General features: G+C 39.7%; 4 protein-coding genes and 1 long non-coding RNA gene across 10 annotated transcripts; 3 read left to right on the top strand and 2 right to left on the bottom strand.

The window, feature by feature from the left end:
• The first annotated feature begins 407 nt into the window (after positions 1-407).
• On the top strand, positions 408-5,299 carry AT5G13950 (nuclear factor kappa-B-binding protein). 4 transcript variants are annotated; one of them, NM_121398.3, is made up of 11 exons: positions 408-537; positions 712-794; positions 936-1,254; positions 1,353-1,489; positions 1,686-1,799; positions 1,889-1,972; positions 2,225-2,374; positions 2,471-2,609; positions 2,902-3,062; positions 3,156-3,279; positions 3,355-5,299. In NM_121398.3, the coding sequence occupies exons 3-11, from the start codon at positions 937-939 to the stop codon at positions 4,945-4,947; spliced, it is 2,820 nt and encodes a 939-aa protein (NP_196899.2). In that variant the 5' UTR covers positions 408-537; positions 712-794; position 936; the 3' UTR covers positions 4,948-5,299. The 4 variants fall into 4 exon arrangements, with proteins under 4 accessions (NP_196899.2, NP_001331013.1, NP_001190306.1 ...); NM_001203377.1 differs by having other exon boundaries at positions 418-537; positions 1,889-2,017; positions 3,355-4,992; NM_001085111.1 differs by having other exon boundaries at positions 462-537; positions 716-794; positions 3,355-5,112.
• AT5G02125 lies at positions 5,292-5,819 on the bottom strand. Its single transcript, NR_142574.1, has 2 exons — positions 5,445-5,819; positions 5,292-5,345 (listed from the first exon to the last, which is right to left on the bottom strand). It is a non-coding gene; the product is annotated as an other RNA (long non-coding RNA).
• Positions 5,390-10,880, top strand: AT5G13940 (aminopeptidase; the record flags this gene model as incomplete). Of its 2 annotated transcripts, NM_121397.6 has the most annotated exons (22): positions 5,390-5,678; positions 5,939-6,227; positions 6,484-6,625; positions 6,730-6,769; positions 6,983-7,068; positions 7,148-7,261; positions 7,357-7,391; positions 7,519-7,655; positions 8,349-8,443; positions 8,519-8,632; positions 8,706-8,810; positions 8,895-8,966; positions 9,061-9,173; positions 9,278-9,403; positions 9,485-9,553; positions 9,643-9,730; positions 9,812-9,883; positions 9,948-10,048; positions 10,131-10,248; positions 10,322-10,381; positions 10,464-10,577; positions 10,662-10,880. In NM_121397.6, exons 1-22 carry the CDS (start codon positions 5,558-5,560, stop codon positions 10,878-10,880), a joined length of 2,430 nt encoding a protein of 809 aa, NP_196898.5. In that variant the 5' UTR covers positions 5,390-5,557. The 2 variants fall into 2 exon arrangements, with proteins under 2 accessions (NP_196898.5, NP_001332332.1); NM_001343301.1 differs by lacking the exons at positions 5,390-5,678; positions 5,939-6,227 and adding an exon at positions 6,255-6,407.
• Positions 10,879-12,667, bottom strand: TT4 (Chalcone and stilbene synthase family protein). The gene is made up of 2 exons (NM_121396.4): positions 12,189-12,667; positions 10,879-12,102 (listed from the first exon to the last, which is right to left on the bottom strand). The coding sequence occupies exons 1-2, from the start codon at positions 12,379-12,381 to the stop codon at positions 11,108-11,110; spliced, it is 1,188 nt and encodes a 395-aa protein (NP_196897.1). The 5' UTR covers positions 12,382-12,667; the 3' UTR covers positions 10,879-11,107.
• A 949-nt stretch (positions 12,668-13,616) lies between these two features.
• On the top strand, positions 13,617-15,517 carry AT5G13920 (GRF zinc finger / Zinc knuckle protein). 2 transcript variants are annotated; one of them, NM_121395.2, is made up of 4 exons: positions 13,617-13,907; positions 13,999-14,160; positions 14,235-14,562; positions 14,653-15,517. In NM_121395.2, the coding sequence occupies exons 1-4, from the start codon at positions 13,710-13,712 to the stop codon at positions 15,210-15,212; spliced, it is 1,248 nt and encodes a 415-aa protein (NP_196896.1). In that variant the 5' UTR covers positions 13,617-13,709; the 3' UTR covers positions 15,213-15,517. The 2 variants fall into 2 exon arrangements, with proteins under 2 accessions (NP_196896.1, NP_001331643.1); NM_001343300.1 differs by having other exon boundaries at positions 14,235-15,517.
• Positions 15,518-15,826: the final 309 nt, after the last annotated feature.

The following is a 15,826-nucleotide window of genomic DNA, read 5'->3' as shown; positions in this document are numbered from 1 at the left end:
ATACACAAATTTAAGGAGGATTAGTGAGAGTTTGAGTTTTTTAAAGACTTAACAGATTCTAATCAAAGATTTTTATAGATTCTAATCAAAGATTTTTCTATGGAATCTCGGTTGAAATTTTTTTTGTTCAAGAATTATGTACCACTCACTGCCAGTGTGTGAAGAGAAAGAAGAGATTTGACCAGCTGCTGTCTGTACGTTGACCTTGAAATCGTTATCGCAAAGCCCATCTTTCTCCCAAAGGCCCATCCTTTTACTCTTTTATTTTCCTTTTATTTTTGGATATTCAAGGAAATCTCAAAAGAAAAAAAGAAAAAAACAAATCGGTTAAGTTCGGTTCGGTACGGTGGGAGGAACAAATAAGGGTAGGAAAATCGAAACCGAGGCAGTGGTCCATGGGGAGCGAAGCAGCAGGGTGTTTGACGGCTACTTAACGGAGCCCAACAAAAAAATCCTCTTTTGCCTTATCTTCCTCCTCCCAAACAAAATCTCTCCTCTTCTCTTCTCTTCTCTTCTCTGCGGTCGTCTTGTCTCCAGGTATACTCTCCCTTGCTTCTCTACTTTAGGTTTTCTCCAATCGCCACCAATTTCATCATCCCTCTCTTCTTCAATCATTAAATTGGACTTGGGTTTCTTACTTTATCGCATTGCTTACTCCCCCTGATTGTATCTCCTCCTCCTCGATCTCTCTCTCGGGTTTTGGTTTGTCAGATAGAAACAAAAGATTGGATATTTCAGACACAATCGATCAAAGAATAAACTATTCGTCGCTCTCTTCTCAATCAGCCGTAAAAGTAAGTACTTTGATTCCTGAATCAGATGTTGTTACTTCATTTTTTTCAATTTGGACCCTTATGCATAAATTTCAATTCTTTGCATCGCTTGTTACAATTTTTCACATTGGTTTTTCTTTTTCTTCTCTGTGGACGACTCAGAATGGCAGCTGATCAGAGGAGAAAGCGGATGAACAGTGCCAATGTTATTGGTACCAGTTCTCGGGAGCATTACAGAGCAAAAAGGAAAAAGAATGCTTCACCAGATGGTGCTTTGCGTTCCGGTGATCACATCACTCTTGAATGGGATCGCAACCGAAGTAAAGTAGTCTCTAAGAAGGAACAAGTTGGTCTAAGTTTTAGGCATCTTCGTGAATTTGTTGATGTCGTTCCTCCTAGGCGTAATGTCTTGGCACAAGTATGCCCTGTCCCGCATGAAACTTTCCAGTTGGAAAATCTGTCGGAGGTGCTTTCTAATGAGGTAATAGTACAGTGCTATTCTTGTCTACCATCTGCGTACACCTTTGAAATGATAAGTTTTCATCATTTTAATCTCCGCTTATTTTTCTTTTTCCTCAGGTTTGGCGATCTTGTCTGTCTGATGGTGAAAGAAATTATCTGCGGCAATTTCTCCCTGAGGGAGTTGATGTGGAGCAAGTTGTACAAGCATTGCTTGATGGCGAGAATTTTCATTTTGGAAATCCTTCTCTTGATTGGTTAGTTACACTGGACTTTTTGGTTTGGATTCCTAGAATGCACTCTGTGATTGCTTGCCTATACCAAAATAGAGCTTGATTTAATGCCAACATCCGTGATCTGCCTTCGCATCCTCATTATAAACCGTATACTTAGTGATGGTCTAATTTATGCTCAGAAATTCGACTCCGTTTTGAATCTAAATTGTGGTTTCAGGGGAACAGCTGTCTGCTCCGGTAAAGCTCATCCAGATCAAATCGTTTCACGGGAGGAATGCCTGAGGGCTGATAAAAGGAGATATTACTCGAATTTAGAGAAATATCATCAAGAGTATGTGCTGTTTTCTCTATTTAAATTATAGGAGCACTTGAAATGTTTGTCCACATGATTGTAACTCCTCTTTCCATTGTTTCTGGTAGTATTATAGATTATTTGCAGACATTGAAGGAGAAATGGGAAAGCTGCAAAGATCCAGAGAAGGATATTGTCAAAATGATGTGGGGGTCAGTCCTTTACAATTTTCTATTTAAAAGGAGAACTGTTGAAGTGTAATGTAACCAAGCAGATTTATTGCAAAGTTATGTAGTTTGGTGAAGAAAGAATAGTCAAGCTATAACCGTTGTTGATTATAGTATGAGCCTTACAGGAAATGGATTTATATTGAGCTTGAGTCTAGTGATGCCTTTATCAAGATCTTAGTTCATTATTTGTAACTAGTATCAATGAATCACCTATTGCTTACATTTATTTTTCAGGAGATCAAGAGGGGGCAATGCACAAGTGAACGGTAGCTGCCAGGGTCTGACTGCTGCCTCGGGGTCGAGTTCCTGGAATGAAGATGATAAACCAGACAGTAGTGATAATATGATTTCTCCTGTTGTGAGGTGTGGAGAGGTTCAGAGAAGGTGCTGAACACTTACTCTTCACATGTGTACGCAATTTCTGTTAGTATTCTTTTCCTTGCCCCAGACCTGCATACTAATTCTTCCTATCCAACTTAGGTCCAAGCGCTCTGGTTTAGAGAAAGAAAAAACTCAAAATAATGGTGTAAACGTGGGTGGAAAAGTTAGAAAGAAGAACGTGTTGCCGAAAGATAGCATTCAGCAAACTGATGGTGCTAAATACATGTCCTATCTTAAGGTTAGTTATTCTTTGGCGTTTCTTACTGTATTTTAGTTCATCCGAATGTTGTCAATCATCAAGCAGCAGTAAACTGGCTATCTAAATTAATTAGCTTGAAAATTATTAGAATGTCCTGATTCCATTAGACAGCTGCGTGCATTGTATTTGGAAGTAGGACCTTATCTTGGAGCTGTTTGGAAAACAAACGATTGCTATCCTCTGTGGCTTTTGTTGTGTTGAATGTGCAGTTGCCGTTCATGTAATTGATGTGCCTATTGATCAAGCTTTTAATTGCATTTTATATATTCAGATAAGCAAGAAGCAGCATCAAATTGTCACAAGCATGAAGCAGTCTGGTAAAAGCATTCAGTCGAGAGCACTTAATCGAATCTTCGGTAACATCGATAGTTTAGATGTTCAACCATACGGAGTTTTTGTGGAAGAAGAACAGAAGAAACTGAACGCTCACTGGTCAGTGTTCTGGTGAAACAACCTAAATCTTCACTAAATTCCTTCAATAAGCCATTAAGTCTGATTTCCTGAAACTTTGGTTGTTTCATGCAGGCTGCATCTTGTTAAAGATCTTCCTGCAGCATATGCAATATGGAAAAGGCTACAGTTACAGAAACGAGATATAATCAGCTCTATGGGAAGGGAACTGAAGGAAAAATGCAATCTGTGGATGGAGGTTTGTCTTCTCTATTAACATGTATTATTTATTGTTTCGGTGTACCCATGTTATTAATGACTTTCTTGGGTACAGGATAAACAACAACAGTATGCTGCAGAAAACCCTCTGCAGAAGCATGATGTTCAATACAATAATGGAGAAAGTTTGAATCCTAATCAGAGTGGTGATATGGCACCAGATGGTGAAGATTCTGGAATTTTCAGTCAAATTTCTGGCAAGAATCACTCCCCTTCAAAGGATTCTTCGTCTTATGGTGACCAAATCACAGATTCAGGTCGCTGCTTGCTAGTTGGTACACACTCCTCACAGGTTTCATCACCAGATTGTGGAAATAACATCAATCACGAGGATAGAGAAGAGAAACAATATTCTTCTCCTTGTTCTCCCAGCAGGTGTCACAGCTTTAACCGAACAGATGTTGAAGTAAATAATTATTCCAGCTCTATACAAGGTCAGTCTCTCCCACAGGCTTCATTTCCTAATGAGCCCCATGCTTCAGATCTCGAAGATGCAGATCATGTAGGCAAGCACTGTGCACCAGAACTAGAGAATGCTTCGTTAGACGAGAGGATTCCGTGTATTGCTACAAGCCTTGGAGAAGGGTCGCAGTTTTGTTCTGGTGGAGATGTGTGGCAGCCAGTGGGAGGGATTAGGCAGTCCTACATTAGCCGTCAAGCTTACACCCCCAGTGGTGGATTGTCAATCATACACCATCCTGAAGGTGATGAAGTAGCTAAAAACTGTTTCATAGACCTGGAATCGAACATGCCTGAAGAAGTTGATAGGAGGAAGATGTTGCAGCGAAATGCAAACAACAGTTTTGGTTCTTTCCCTAACAACAACCAAAATGAAATACTACAGTCTTTGTTTAATGGCCAGGGTATGGTATCTCGCACCACTGAGCAGCTTCATCCTCTTCTCAAAGTCCCACTTAACGAGGAGCATAAACAAATTATGGGCATTGGTTTTCAGCAGGAAGGAAACAACAATATGATGGTGGGCAATCAATTTTCTGGTCAGTTCCAGGATCAGATTCCTGCATCTCATGCATTTCCCCAGGACCAGCAGAGACAGGTTGACGCCTTTGGCCAAGGAAGCATGTCAGACAACATTTACCGTGGATTCTTGATGCAGCGGCCAGACTGGAACCCCAATTGTACTCAGATAGGAGTTACCGCACAGCCCCTGTTGAGCACCGGGCCTTTGTTAAATCAGAATTGGCAATTTAGGAGCATGTGGGCAAACACAAACGGTGTCGGATGTACAAGCCAAGGCAGTCAAACCGGGACCGAGAGAGATCCGAGCCTTCTCAGAGTTGCTAATAACGCAGAGCAAATAATTCATAGGGGAAGTAGTTCAGATCAAAGCTTATTCTCTGTTCTCTCTCAATGCAGTCAACTGCGCCCATCCAGATCTGCTTTCGAGCCAGAAAGTTCAAGTCATCAAATGGTTGCGTCTGGTAACTACGGAATGCTGATGGGGGGAGGTTCAACTCAAGTAAGCAGCAATTTGGTTCAGCCTGCGAACCCGCTTGATTACTTGAGCGGTAGCAACCCTACAACATCTTTGATGCCAGATGATGTAGTGTGGATGAACCAGAGCCGCCAGAACTCTGGTCTCCATGACCCACTAGGCAAGTTGTATCCAAGGTCATGGAATCCGTAACCATGTTTCTAAAGTTTTGTGTTGCAGAAGCATCTGGTCATCTTTAAGATATACAAAACCCAACATGGGTTTCTTAGTTTTCATTTCTGTGCCTGTACATAGAAAGTTACAGAGGAACTTTGGTTTTGTACATATTTAGGTTTTGAGATATGGATTAGGAAGAAAGTGAGGATACTCCAGCTACCTTTTTTGTTTTTTACATTTTGTCATTTCACCTTCTCTCTCAAATTAGTGAATTCCATTTCGCATAAAAATTGTTGGACAATACCAATCAACGTCTTGATTTTAGCAAAGTTACAAAACCAATCAAACGTGCGACAAAAGGTACTGTCTCACAGATGTTGTGGACCTTTCCACGCCATTACTCTCGGCTCTATAAATTGTGGTGATGCCTTCACCTAATAAAAGACACGGAAAATTATTGAAAGAAAGATTCACGTGACTGACAAAAAGAAGAGAGAATTGCATTTGGTAAATGAAAGTGTTACCAAACGAACCTTAAACCTTGATCGATTTGTGATCTCACGCACACGAACCTCTCTCACTCTCAAAACAAGAAACACTCAAAGAAGAAAGTGACACAGAGGATTTACGAGTTCAGCTACTCGGGATGAGTAAGCCTACGTCTCGGCTGGATTCTGACCAGCAATTCACTATATCAATGGAGTTTCTCAAGCTTTTACACACACCGTTACAAGCTCAAGATCAGAGGAAGAAGAAGAAGATACAATGTTTGTTACAGAGGATTGAACAGAAAAGAAGAAGACGAGTCCTTTTTATAGTCAACGTCAAACCCTCTAAACCAAGTCGAGTCTTCAGCTTCAATGATTAAACCGAACTCAATCCTTCCTTCTTTCAATAACCAAACCGGTTTAGCTCCTCCAATCCAAATTCAAACTCAGCTCAAGTCAATAGTCGACATTAGACTTTAGCAACTTAGGAATTGGATCATAACTCCAACAGAAAGAACCATTCCAAATCATAAAGATAGATCAATATTGTTATGTCTCCATATTCAACTGTCCCTATCTTCCTGTCTGCATTTCATTTCAACGGCTACCAATATCTACGTACAGTGATGTCTTCACTGCAAACACCTTGAACGAAGAGAGATGCAAAGAGTTGAAGATGGGTACTTACCTATCTGTTGCTGCTGCCTCGGCGAATCCCCATCATTTCATCCACCTTGTCTATAAACCTGCCAGTGGCTCTGCTAGGACTTGTACTGGTTACCAAGATGTTTTGTTGGGGTTACTTGATATTTTCTTTGATGCTTCTCTGTAGATTTTGTGTACTGCACTTGAATGCAACAAGATAGAGATAATTCTTCTAGCAATTTCTTTCATTTCAGGCACTGTTGTCACCAATACAAATGACTTATCCATTTATAACAAATTTATCAAGACTATCTCTGATCGGTATGGAAGAAAACCGATCATACTCGTGGGAATAATCTCCATGTTAGTATCATTAAACATAATTTGGTTATTGTATCCATGTTAATCTGTAATATGACTGATTAGGTGGTTATTGCAGTGCCATTTTTAACGCTCTTTTTGGCTTGAGCGTTAACTTTTGGATGAAAATTAGCATGAGGTTTCTCCTTGGGAATTGGCCTCTCATGTCATCTATCATTGTGTATTGTATTCTGTGTCTACATGAGACAGCATACTCCGAGGTAACCTAGTCTTTGCACAGAAAATTGTACCTGTTAAAGTCTTTGCAACTGCTTTGTCTTGCCCGAACAAATAAATCTTCATCACTTGGAATCTGGCTATGCAGATATTTGCACTATGGGCCAACAGTCCAAGAAGATATGGAGGTCTGAGCTACTAGACCAATGATGTGGCTACAGTTCTTACTATCTCAGGTATGCAGAACATCCTCGCTCTTGATGTCTTATGTTTTAGTAATAAGAACTTTTGAAAATGATGACTAGACTCTGCTTTGATTTGAATCTGTTTGAGAATTAAGTAATCATGAGTAAGCAGAATTCTTACCTATGAATTCGAGACTGTTAACACTTCTTTTTTAGGTCTCGGCATATTCTTCTTTCAAGTTTTTGTTTATCCTTTAGCCAAGAGACTGCTAGGACCTGTGCTGGTAACTCATTTTGCTGAGGTCAGTTGATAGTTGTTTTGATACTTCTCTGCATATTTAATGATAGAGATCACTCTTCTGACATTTTCTTTCATTTCAGGCACTGATGAGTGATGATACCAATACAAGCGGCTTATCCATTATAGCAAATTTATCAAATCTCAGTCTAAGCTTGATGTTAAGTTGTCCATCAATCCTCCTAAATGTGCTAAGTGTAAGTTCACTCGGCACATTTAGGAGGATTAATGCCCAATTTCAACATTAAGCTTAAACTTAGATAACTCATTTGTAATGGTAAGTTGTGAGCAGTACAGAACAGATCCTAGCAGTCTTTGTGTCTATAGGTGTCTGCAATAACCGGCTTGTTGACTCAACAAAATATAGCTGTGGTAAACAAACATTCGTTAATCTTCCTTTTGTAAACAATGGTCCATTACTTATGCTTAAACACAAAACTGAAAACGTATGCAGAATCTCATATGGTGTTCCTCGTCCTGAATGTGATAGTCCTGGTCTAAGTAGCTCTCAGGTTCAAGCCATTTCTAACCACGTCTCAAAGGTGAAATCTGACAAGGTTATTGACTACATCAAGAGGGAATACAACATCAGTCACGTCACCATTCAGATTGAACGCCAACGATGCTTTTGAGGGGGCTTGTATATGAATGAATGATCAAATATCAAAATCCTATTTCTCTACATATGTTTTTATTGCTTACCTATTTCCACTTTTAGTTTTTGTTTGAATGAGACTTTTATTTTATTTTAGACTTTAACCTAAGAAAAATTAGATTACGTATTCACTACTCTACTGATAAACAATTAAAGGTAAAGAAATAGTAAATTCGTTTTTGTTACAAAATGGAAATAACTAACCAACAAGGAAATAAAGAGGAAAAATTAAGTAAGAGATGTGAGAGGAGGAGACGCAACAAAAGAACTTCCCCTCCGAGAAGAATGGTGAACCTACAAATGAACACCTAGGTCATTTTTACAAAACAAAAAACCATGAAGCTTTCTTGTTTTGTTTTTTCATTTTCTGGTTCCTTAAAATTACCATTTCAAAGGCATCTACAAGTTCTTTTCTTGGTCAGAAATAAACACAAGATTAAGATGGGGGAGAAGAAAAAAGAGGTGATCAGATTAGAGAGAGAAGCTGTGATCCCAATTCTAAAGCACAAACTCATCACTGCCTTGTCCCTTCACTTTGGTCTCATTTTTCTACTTTTCATTGTTTCTCTGTTTCTACATTCCTCTGTTTCTCCTCTTTAAAACAATTCTACATTCTGATCGTTCACCAGAGGACAAATGGGAGAGAGAAGAGTTCCTGAGATTTTGCCAAAGAGTGGAATGCACCATTAGAGCTTGGTACCACCTTCACTTTGAGGATCTTATGGTATATTCATCTCACCAATCTATCTTCTTCAATTCTTTCTTGAGATCATATTAGTAAAAGAGCTTGTGTTTGTAGCAACTGTATTCACTCTTCGAGCCCGTCCGTGGTGCACACAGGCTTAACCAACAGAATTTATCTACTCGTGAAATCGATGCTCTTGAAGATCAGTTTCTTCTTCATTTATTCCAGGTTCTATCTTTGTTTCCACTCCATTCTTTTCTCTAAATGTACCGATGAAATGGAAACGATTTACATCTTCTAGGTCATGGAGAAGAGCAACTTCAAAGTGATAACTAATGAAGAAATACAAGTAGCCCTCTCTGCTCAATATCGTCTCAATCTTCCTATTGTTGTTAATGAAGCTAAGGTACTACCTACAACAATATAACAATCTTCAACAAGATTTTTGGAAATGAAATCTTCATAAGTTCTATATTGATATTTGATGTAGCTTGATACAAAGTTGTTAACAAGATACTTCTCCAAGTTTCCGCGTGATGATCTTCCTCATTTCGCTGATAAGGTAACTGCTCTGTTCGTCCACTATGAATCCATTAAATTGCTTTCCTCTAACAAATATATAATAATCTGATATATGTCTGTCTTGTCCCTTGAAGTATATAATATTCAGACGTGGGTTTGGGATAGATCATATGAAAGCTTACTTCTTCCTAGCCAAAATAGATACAATCCTTGTCCGTATTTGGCACTTTCTACTCACCATCACATGGTCAGCCACCTCGCACTCTTCTATTGCTGTGTGTGTATATATATATATACCTCTTGAATGCAATCAAAATGCAAAACTTTAGACTAAGAAATTCTCTGTTTCAGTTTAAAAAGACTTGTTTATGGGAAGAAGAATGATGTAGGGTTGTCAGAGCAGATTGATATTAGTATTGAAACAGAGAAGGATAGTTTATACATCGAAAGAATCCGCATAGAGAAGCTCAAGCTCAGGTTCTCAACTAATCTTTATCTAGGCTTAGCTGTTACAATTATATCATTGACTTGTCTCTTTGTTTCTGATCACTGATTCAGTCTCTCCAACTTGATGAAAAAGATAACCATCCAAGAGCCAACCTTTGAGAGAATCATTGTAGTATACAGGTACGAAAGCAGAGCAGTAGTGTGATATTTAGAGGGTTGTGAGTTTTTGATCTCTCATCTTGGGTTTGGATTCTCTCTCACACACACAGGAGAGTCTCAGGGAAGAAGGAATCAGAAAGGAACATATATGTGAAACACTTTAAGACCATTCCAATGGCTGATATGGAAATTGTGCTTGTGAGCATCCATTAAACCAACACTTTGAGATAAAATGTATCTTAGTGATTAGAGATTAACTGATTTCTCATAACTACACAGCCAGAGAAGAAGAATCCAGGTCTTACGCCACTGGACTGGGTCAAGTTTCTTGTCTCTGCTGCCATTGGACTGGTCAGTTCTGTTACATTATTCAAAAGACAGTGAGAAATGTGGTTTATCAACTCTGCTTTTACAGGTCACAGTGGTAAGTTCAGTGAGCCTCAAAAAAGCTGATATCAGAGTCATTGCAGCCATACTTAGCACAGTCGTTGCCTACTGCGTTAAAACATATTTCACGTAATCTACACTCATATTAACGATACCTTTATCCACTTTTGTCACTATATCCTGAATATCTCTAAAGTATATGTAAATACAGGTTTCAAAGAAACTTGGTAGATTATCAAAGTCTTATAACAAGATCTGTGTATGATAAGCAGCTAGACAGTGGAAGAGGTACTCTGCTTCACTTGTGTGATGAAGTCATCCAACAAGAGGTGCTAATTATCCCCTGTTATTTTTTATGTCGTATTCTCTTTCTTTTTTTGCTTACAAACTGATAAAATGTAGGTTAAAGAGGTCATCATTTCGTTTTTCATGCTGATCAAGAAAGGGTGTCCCACAAGCAAGGTATGTGTACTCTGCAAATTTCTTATATGAATATACGAAAGCCGCATACATGTAGAGGCTGACTCAAAAGATGCAATGAAAGGAGGAGCTTGACATGAAAAGTGAAGCATTCATCAAAGAAGAATTTAACGAAAGCTGCAATTTCGACGTGGATGATGCTATCACAAAGCTTGAGAAGCTTGGACTTGTATCTCGTGTGAGTCCCTTGCTATACCTCTCTTCTAATCAGAATGTTCCTCTGAATATGTTCAGTTAAGTAAATATTGTGAGGGCTGGTCAGGATTCAGAAGACAAGTATAGATGCGTGGAAATGAAGGAAGCAAACGAGATAATGGGGACAACTACGGAAGAGATGGTACTCAAGGCAAGACAAGGTGGAGAATATGAAGACGAGGATACAACAGCGACAGAGCCTCAAATGAATCCTCAAGATAAACTTACAGCAAAGGAGGAACGTTTTCAATCTCGGTATGATGAGTTTGAGACCTTGTGGATGTAACAAAGATTTGATGTCATTCAAGACCCATAGATTTAATATTGTAAAAAGACACAAAAAAGAGAGTACAAAAACAGTCGAATAGACCTGTCCAGCACATATCACATATCACATCAAATGAATTCTTCCTTAATTATTGCGTAAACATATAATGATTATATTATATAAAACATAAGACAGGATTAAAGTTTTGCGTAGGTAGGTAGGCAGATAGAAGGCAAGCGTTCTGTTTAGAGAGGAACGCTGTGCAAGACGACTGTCTCAACAGTGAGACCTGGTCCGAAACCAAACAAGACACCCCACTCCAACCCTTCTCCTGTCGTGGCCACACCATCCTTAGCTGACTTCCTCCTCATCTCGTCTAGTATGAAGAGAACGCACGCGCTCGACATGTTTCCATACTCGCTCAACACGTGACGTGTCGCCCTCATCTTCTCTTCCTTTAGTCCTAGCTTTATCTCCACCTGGTCTAGGATCGCTGGACCTCCAGGGTGGGCTATCCAGAAGAGGGAGTTCCAGTCACTTATCCCCAAAGGTTTAAACGCTTCGTCTAGACTCTTCACAATGTTCTTGGAGATGAGGCCGGGAACATCCTTGAGGAGATGGAAGGTGAGACCAACTTCCCTCAAATGTCCGTCTATGGCACCATCAGAGTCTGGAAGGATGGTCTGAGCGGCAGACACCATCTCAAAGATGGGTTTCTCTCCGACAGATGTGTCAGGGTCCGACCCCACAATGAGTGCGGCGGCGCCATCACTGAAAAGAGCCTGACCGACGAGGGAGTCAAGGTGGGTGTCAGAGGGACCACGGAAGGTAACGGCTGTGATCTCAGAGCAGACAACGAGGACACGTGCTCCACGATTGTTCTCGGCGAGATCCTTAGCGATACGGAGGACAGTACCGCCGGCGAAGCAACCTTGCTGGTACATCATGAGACGCTTGACGGAAGGACGGAGACCAAGAAGCTTGGTGAGCTGGTAGTCAGCACCAGGCATGTCGACGCCGGAGGTAGTGCAGAAGACGACATGAGTGATCTTTGACTTGGGCTGGCCCCACTCCTTGATGGCCTTCACTGCCGCTTCTTTGCCTAGCTTAGGGACTTCGACCACCACGATGTCCTGTCTGGTGTCCAGAGAAGGAGCCATGTAAGCACACATGTGTGGGTTTTCCTTGAGGAATTCCTCCGTCAGATGCATGTGACGTTTCCGAATTGTCGACTTGTCGCCTGTGAATAGTAAATACTTGTTAGCTAAACTATGTGAATGAAGATATATGCCAAAGGAAATGAAAGTAGAAGTTAATAAGACGTACACATGCGCTTGAACTTCTCCTTGAGGTCGGTCATGTGTTCACTGTTGGTGATGCGGAAGTAGTAGTCAGGATACTCCGCCTGAAGCACATGGTTCTCAGGGTTAGCAGTGCCAATAGCCAAGATGCCTGCAGGTCCATCAGCTCTCTGAGCCTGTCTGATCTCATCCAAAGAAGAAGCACCAGCCATCACCATTATAGTATACACCAACTTGGGTTTATTAGAGTTTGATGTTGCTGTTGTGTACTAAACAAGTTAGGTGTATTTGGAAATATACCGGAGAGTGAGAGCTTATATAACAAACTGACACGGGAAAAAGAAGATGAGAGTGTGGTAGGTTAGATGGACGGGCAGATGAAGATCTACGTGTCTAGTTGTTAGCCCCCTTTTCTGTGGTTCTTCTTGCTTCCCTTTTTTTTCGTTACTTACCAAGATTGAATGGTGGGTTTTAAATCTTTTGATTGATTTATATATTTGCAACAACAACAACTCATATTAATTTCTACTATATGCCTATTTATTATATATATACAGGTGTATACTGTATATATATCTTAAGATATTTATTATGAGTAAGATATATATTTATTATGTCTTAAGATACGTATCGCTTGTGATAAAAGAATAAAAATTAATACGTATACACCAACAAAGGGCTTTGTTGTATAGTTTCTTCACCATACAGGAGGTTTCACTTCCCAGTTCTTACACGTGCATACTTAACTCCATCATTAGCTCCTACTAATCTAATATTCATTCTTCATTTTTACCTTATGATCCTATAACTAGGCCCAAACAAAAAAAAAGTCCTATAACTAACGACTAATTAAGTAGTGTTACATTAGGTACGCCTCGTTTTCTTTCTCTCACCCCCCATCATAGTGATATCTGTCTGAAAATCTGCCCTATTTGCGCTTTCCAACGGAAGATGCCAAGATGCATTTATTTTGTTTTTCATTAACCATCAAAATAAAATTACTAATGTTCATCACATTCTTTTTGGTATGTGTATTCCACTCGTTTTTATTGTTTTTTGTTTTATCGACCTAACAATAGTTTTAATTGGAAAAATTATACCATAGGCCCACATGGGTTATGAACCATATGTGCCGGGCCCATTATGACAGAGAAATCACAAAACCCGAATGTGTGAAAATTCAATTGCAAGGAAGGACTCCAAACCGTTTTCTTTTAATCCGGTTGACCCGGCCTACCAAAACCGCCAAATCCATTATTGACGGTTAAATATGATAGGCATGCGAGGCGTAGACGCCGTAGAGTCATATCCGCAGAAGCCTATAGATGTTATTTGGTCAGCTGTAGTTTTTAACCGATCAGAACGACATGGTTCTCATATTATACACAACACACTTGTTTCGTTAATCTGCTTAAAGTCTTCAGGCCCATTAAGCCCGTCCCATATTCAGCATGTTTTGTTCAGTCATAGCTAAAAATAAATTATGTGGGCTTAAAAAAGATGACCTGGCCCATATTAACATCCCGAGAAGGAGAATGTTCGACGAATGCTTAACGGCACAATGCAGACCGGAGATTGCTTCCGATGCCGTCAGGCTGGCCACTGGATCAACGATTGTCCTCTCAAATCCTACACCGATGATCCTCCACCGGCGATCCAATGCCCATGCGGCGGAGGTTTCTGTGAAATCAAGGTCGCGAATACTCGAGAAAATCCCGGAAGGAAGTTCTACAAGTGTCCAACGGTTCGTACTCGCTTTCTTTACTGATTCTTCATCTCCTGCAAAATTCGCGAGGAAATTTGAATTTGTTACTGACGACATTTGAAATTCGCAGGCTCAGAATTGCTGTTTCTTCAAATGGTGTGACAAAGTAACCGACGAAGATATCAAATTCCGTCCTGCCTTCACCATCCCGATTTGTTCCTGCGGTGCTGGACCTTGCCGGAGAGTTAAAGACGTTTCCGGTAGAGCTTACCTGATATGCTGCATCAAAAAGGTTTTGACTCGTTCGCAAGTTTAAAGCTCATAGTTGATAATTCTGGTTAACATTGTTTTAAGAAATTGTGTTAGGGATTTGGAGCTTGTGGATTCTTCAAGTGGGAAGATGTTGAGATGATTCCTAGTTGTGATGTTATGGATGAGATTGATTTTTGGGTTGAAGCTGATCAAATTTTGAGTGATGTTGAGAGTAGCTTACAGGCTCGTGGTGGTGTTATACCGGAAATTGCAAACCAAATGGCATCAGAGAAAGAATGTCAAGCTTCTGTTAGTGGTATAGAGGATGATTGTGTAGTAGAATGTCAAGATTCTGTTAGTGCAGAGGATGATTCTACATTAGAAAATTTGGATTCCATTTCAATGTCTGTTTCTGATGTACACTCTACTGCTCTGAACCAAGGTACTTCACTTATGGACAATTTTGATTCTATTAAAGTATTATGCTTGGAATACACTTTTTTGTTCTTTGAACTCTTATGCTATTTACTAGGTATCTCTCTGTTTGATCCGGTTACGAGCGAACCTGAAGAGCCATGGAAAAAGACTCAGAATGGTGATCAGCCAACAAATAGTGCTCTTTCTAAGTTGAGTGTGGATGAAGCGATGAGTGATTTGATCAGAGATACGGTCTCTAGTGGTTCTGTTGTGATACATGGAAGGACAAACCATGAGCAACCTGAAATTGATGGAGCTGAGTGGTCATTCCCTTGCTTGCAGAACCTAATTGATCAGTACAACTCAGAGAAGCTTCAATTGGAGAGTATTTCAGGGAAACATGTACAAATGTTGAGTGAATTTATGGCTTCGTACAGGCGACTAAGGTTACTTCATGAGAAAACTAGTCATCTCAGGAAAACTTTACTTGAAACAGAGAAGGAGATGGTTTGTTGTGAAGCTGAGACATTAAAATTTGGAGCAAGTTGCAGGGAAGTGGCTGGAGAAATGGCTGAGTCTCAGAAGAGGATGCAGGAAACTGCAGATAAACTAGGAAAAGAAGTAGAAGTGTTTAAGCAAAATGAGTTTGTTGGTCTAAAGAGAAGAAGAACCTGAGCATTTGCATATTAGTGCCCTTGCAAGTGTTGGAAGGTAATTATCTTTTATTTTAACTCGGCAATTCCAACATTTTACACTTCTTCATCGGATAACGTGTATAGACTAGTTAGATTAATGGATTAATTGATAGGTGACTGCAAAGCTCGTGCCCCTAAATTTTCTCCCATGTCACCTTCAGGTTTAGATGAGCCAAAAGCAGACATACTTTGTTTTTAACTTTTGAATGTGGTTGAGAATTATGAATCTACTTAGTGCGCTCATCACATGGTCGTTTGATTAAAAGAGTAATTAGATTTAAGTAAGACAAAAGATGTTTGTGTTAGGCAATAATTAGAAAAAGGATTAATTATGTTAAGCGTCCAAGAAAATGCCTTTCCACGTTGGGCGCACATGCCTTCTCTTCTTTCTTCCCTTTTTTTTTCTTTCTAGTTTCTACTAAACTAACACAATTAGAGGCCCAAACCCTCAGATAATTGATCATCAAATTATTTGCATCAAGAATAGTTCGAGATGAGTTATAGAGAATTGCTAGTTTCGTCAATTTGAGACTCGGACCATAGAACAAAACATCCTTCCAATTTCCATAAAACTGATATAGTTAAGAATTGGGA

Source organism: Arabidopsis thaliana, chromosome 5, assembly GCF_000001735.4.
Source record: "Arabidopsis thaliana chromosome 5, partial sequence".
Lineage (NCBI taxonomy): Eukaryota > Viridiplantae > Streptophyta > Magnoliopsida > Brassicales > Brassicaceae > Arabidopsis > Arabidopsis thaliana.
This window is presented reverse-complemented; position numbering and strand designations above follow the sequence as displayed.

Coding starts and splice junctions, on each gene's coding strand:
- AT5G13950 (NM_001203377.1), top strand. CDS start 937: ATGGCAGCTGATCAGAGGAGAAAGCGGATGAACAGTGCCAATGTTATT. Junction 2,018..2,224: donor AAAAGGAGAACTGTTGAAGT/GTAATGTAACCA, acceptor TTTATTTTTCAG/GAGATCAAGAGGGGGCAATG. Junction 2,610..2,901: donor AATACATGTCCTATCTTAAG/GTTAGTTATTCT, acceptor TTATATATTCAG/ATAAGCAAGAAGCAGCATCA.
- TT4 (NM_121396.4), bottom strand. CDS start 12,381: ATGGTGATGGCTGGTGCTTCTTCTTTGGATGAGATCAGACAGGCTCAG. Junction 12,103..12,188: donor GGAGAAGTTCAAGCGCATGT/GTACGTCTTATT, acceptor TACTATTCACAG/GCGACAAGTCGACAATTCGG.
- AT5G13920 (NM_001343300.1), top strand. CDS start 13,710: ATGCTTAACGGCACAATGCAGACCGGAGATTGCTTCCGATGCCGTCAG. Junction 13,908..13,998: donor AGTTCTACAAGTGTCCAACG/GTTCGTACTCGC, acceptor TGAAATTCGCAG/GCTCAGAATTGCTGTTTCTT. Junction 14,161..14,234: donor TGATATGCTGCATCAAAAAG/GTTTTGACTCGT, acceptor AAATTGTGTTAG/GGATTTGGAGCTTGTGGATT.